Source organism: Habropoda laboriosa, unplaced genomic scaffold, assembly GCF_001263275.1.
Source record: "Habropoda laboriosa isolate 0110345459 unplaced genomic scaffold, ASM126327v1 scaffold291, whole genome shotgun sequence".
Lineage (NCBI taxonomy): Eukaryota > Metazoa > Arthropoda > Insecta > Hymenoptera > Apidae > Habropoda > Habropoda laboriosa.
The window spans coordinates 1,089,995-1,094,391 of NW_017100515.1; the positions used below are offsets into that span (position 1 = coordinate 1,089,995).

At 36.5% G+C, this 4,397-nt stretch overlaps 1 protein-coding gene across 1 annotated transcript in view; it reads right to left on the minus strand.

The window, feature by feature from the left end:
* The window catches only part of LOC108576403 (polycomb protein Asx), a 4,785-nt gene extending 597 nt beyond the window's left edge, over positions 1–4,188 (minus strand). Inside the window, 6 exon segments of the mRNA XM_017939391.1 lie at positions 731–967; positions 1,053–1,877; positions 1,986–2,267; positions 2,347–3,465; positions 3,587–3,841; positions 3,843–4,188. Coding sequence (XP_017794880.1) covers positions 731–967; positions 1,053–1,877; positions 1,986–2,267; positions 2,347–3,465; positions 3,587–3,841; positions 3,843–4,136 — 3,012 coding nt within the window. The 5' untranslated portion in view covers positions 4,137–4,188.
* Between the last annotated feature and the right edge of the window lie 209 nt (positions 4,189–4,397).

Below are 4,397 nucleotides of genomic sequence, written 5' to 3' on the forward strand. Positions count from 1 at the left end.
GTAAGAGGTCAAATTACTACAGTTATTGGTAATGAAAAACATATGACGTTCACATTTACAATCACAACCAAGTAAGTTTATCGATATGCCTCTTTTTCACCCTTGTTCTTTCTGCTTTTTCTTTTTCAAACAAGAATCCCTACATAAAATGGATCACTCAGATACTTTATTATTTTTTTAAGTTGTTGCTTATTTTAATAATCTATTCTTTTTGAAATCGGAGATTGTGATATCGTTTCTACTACTTTGCGAAACTCGAAACTAAATTAAATAGATTTATTTATTTAGGTACCTGTATGATACAGTGATCATCACAAGCCACCCACCAAGATTAGCACTGTACACACAGAAAAATATGAAATAATACATGATGCAGGCTCGAGTTTTTATATCATGTGAGTGTTCCAAATACAGATTGTAAGGTTAAATAAACAAAAATAAGCATGTTCGTGTTTTATCGTATTTTGAATGCATTTTGGACTAATTATTTTGTGCATAATATATGCATGGCAACATAGAAGTTAATAAAATAAATACAAATTATAGCAGTATTTCTTAACTGTTATGTTTTGTTAGTCAATTTGTAAATATTTTGTATTTTCTGATCAAATATACTCAGCGTTCAAATAAAAACAAATTATTTGAATTATGCACCTTTATCTTGAGAATGAAACAGAAAAAACATAATACAAGCTATTATGGTGTAACTTCTGCAAGAGACGTGTCATACCTCTGCGGAAGTAGCTTGACGTGCTGTTGCAAATACGTGTCTCAACATAACTGCTTGCGTTTTATTTTGAGCTTGTTTATTTTGTATTGTTTGTGATGGTTTTTGAGTTTTGACGGTCGTGATTGTACGACCGCCAGATTTATTCGTAGTAAACGCACCATCACCTCTGGCAAGTAAACTAGGTGGTGGTTTTAAATGAGCTTTCAATTGATCTCTATTCGGCGAACTTTGTATGACCTAAAATGTTTTAACAATATTCGTTTAATTTAATAAAAATTATGTTGAATTTATGTTTTAAATAAAAAACAGTTTGTTAAGTTACCGCTTGACATATCTGATAACTGCGTTCCAAGTTAACAGCACCAGGTGGTTCTTTTGTTGTACTACGTGACCTGCCTCCTCCCTGTTCCTTATTACTATTCCTAGAACCCCTCTGACTGCCTTGATTATTAGAACGTGAAGATCTTGAAGATACAGCAACTGTTGCTCCAGGGTATTGTTGTTGTTGTATAGTTGCTACAACTTGTCGTGGCTGCGTTGGAGCCGACGCTTGGTGTTGAATGACAATAGTATTTTGCGCACGATTTTGTGGTTGTACGCCAATCGCGGCTGTCACGGTGTTTGGAACTTGATTTTGCGTCACGTTGTTCCTGATATTTCGTGTATTGTTATTTTGAGCATTTATCTGAACGACCTCCTCTTGCGTTCTCATTATATTTACTTGCGAGGTTGTGTTTTGTTGATTCTGGATTTGAGCAGTAATTGGAGAGGTGTTGTTCAATGTTGACGCGGTGTTTTGATCAGAATGAAAACTGGTTTGCACGAATCTGATGGATTGCAATTGTGGAAAGGTGATGATAGGTGAACTTTGTGACTGAAAATTCTTCATTATACAACTTGTGCCTGGTGTGCCAATTGCAAGACCTTCTGACTGAAATGGAGTGCCTTGAACGACTGGCAATTGGATACAGTTTACTGACTCTACGTTAGAATCCGCATTGATAAATTGTTGAGGCGGATTAGTCGAGTCAGTTGATGTAGGTGTCTCATTACAGTCATCCGGAGTAGTCACTGTAATGTTAGCAGCTACAGAACCATCAAGAGCTGCAGCTACTAGTGGCCATGGAACTTGAAGTTCTTCTTGAGTCTTCATGAAATAAAATTAACTTTTCTCAATATAAGAAAGCATTACTCTTGACAATACATTACGAGAGATATTTACAAAGTTGTGAGAATTTTGTATTAGTACACTTACCCTATTGTTATTGTTCATATTATTAACTGTGGGGTCTACCGACCAACTACATTCTAACATTTCAGAACAAACATAATTATTTGCTTCTCGAAGAGCTTCGTCTTCGTTACCACTATTTACATCTTGTTGATCTCTAACGGCCTCTGATTGTCCCGAGACCACTTGCGTTTCGGTCTCTTCTGTACTATTCGTCCCCATCTCCATTCCGTCAAGAATAGGGTACATTATTTCTTCGGGACATCCCGAAATTTCTTCATACGCTTCACGCATTTCTCCCCTTACCTGAAAGAGGTGCATCACATTTTTAACAGAACTTGATAATTTTATGCTGCAGATCCTTATAAATAGTATAAATTTTCACCTCCAATTCATGAATACGTTGCAACGTTTCACTGTCGATCTCCATTCCTTCAGGAATTTGCGACTCACCATCCGTTGGATTTTCATGAGAAACCTGTGTTCTTTCAATCTGATTATTGCTGATTAATGTAGAGTCCTCCATTACAATTTCGGTTGGTCGAACTTGCTCATGCGATGGTGAAGTTTCGAGCATAGCTGTGGTCTCACAATCAGACATAGGATAAATTTGTTCTTCCGACATTTGAGATATTTGCTCTTTTGATATTTGAGACACTTGATCTAAAGAAGTTTGAGACGTGCATTCTGTTGATAATTGGGATGATGTTTCCCTAGATGTATGGGATATTTGTTCTGTTTGTTCACTGGATCTTGGTGAAGTATTCTCTTCAGGTAAGAGTATCGTATCTTCTTCGGAGACTTCAAGCATGTGGTTCTCCATTGACTGAAGATTTTTCTCACTTTGAGGTAAGTGAATTTCTTCTTCGTACGTGTTCGAAATATTTTCTTGGCAAACTTGTGTCACTACTTCATTTTCCTCAATTATGTCTTGTTTTTCTGGTAGATTAATAACCTTATCATCTTCCTCTAGTTTATCTTGATGCATTTCAGTATCTATTGTTTCTACGGAACTTATGTTTACAGATTCTAATTGCTTTTCATCAATTAATGTATGGGTTGTTTCATTATATTCTGTTGGTAATAATTCTTGTATTTCTGTTGCTTCGTTTAATTCATCTGAATTATTTATACTAGTGTCAACTTTACAATTATCTTCTTCGACTTTATCTTCAGATATAATAATAGGACAAGGAGTATCTGATGCAGGTGTATCTACATTAGACTCTAAACGAAGTCTTAAACTTGAACGAGTTACAGCTCCCCCGGATCTTGATTCCGAAATACAGTGGAGGCCCGACCTAAGTTTAGGTTCGCGTTTTTCTCCCCATATTGGTTCAAAATGTTTCACTTTCCATGGATCTAATTTATTTTTATCTCTTTCTGCTTCCATCTTTAATCGTTGTTGATTTTCTGGAGTAAACTCTCCTTCTGCCAAGCGTTTACGCCATTCTAAGCACGCTCGTGCAAAGAATTCATTGTTTAATCCAGATGTAGCAGCATCCTATCAGTAACAAAAACAATTTAAATTTTTAAATTTACAAAAATTTATAAAAACCAAAATTGTTTAAAAAGTTTTAGAAGAGAATATATACAACTCTTGGTAAAAGTATATTATTAATTACCTGTCTATCTACAGCAGGTAAAAGCTGTGCAAGTTTTCTTTGATACAAAGGTGGTAAACCTTGAAAGGTATGCCTATTTAAAAGAGCACGTAAACTTGTACTTGCTAAGATACTTGCTGGAGACTCAAGATCTACAAGACCAGCCTCCAACTGTGCAGTTGCTGATAATCTTTTTGTTGATCGTCTACGCCCAGGCTTCAAACTAAATCCTGGCAAACTTGCCAGGACTTCTCTCATTGTGGCAGCAGGCTCTTCATTTATATAAACATAAATTAATAAATGCATCCTACTCACTGGTGTTAATGTGCTGTACATTATTAACTGGAGATGGTGGATCATTTGGTGGAGGTGGAGGTAATGGTTTGACGACAATCCTTGGTAAAGTACGAGAATTGCCAGCTGCAATAGTTGTATTTTTCCTACGCCTCTTAGCCTGCTGTCGTAGTGCATGTTTGATAACTTTTTTGCTGTGCACCATGCTAGAATAGCCAGAGCAACCTGGACTAGTTTCACACCCTTCACCTTTGGCAAGTTCTACATCTGTGTCCATGACAGTACCTATACTGCGAACATCGTTGATCGAACTGCTAAGCGAACGCGAACCCACGATACCACTGTGTTCGATCAAACTCAGACTTTATACGTTTTATTTCATATTGCGACAAAAAAATTCAAAAAACGACTACTCCGACGCGAGAAATAAACATTCTTCAGTAACAGCACCTTCCTGACATTTCTATGCGATCAAAGAAACTCGGACGACTTAAGCGATGTCTTTTAATCCATGACGCTTGAAGAATTGTATACACAC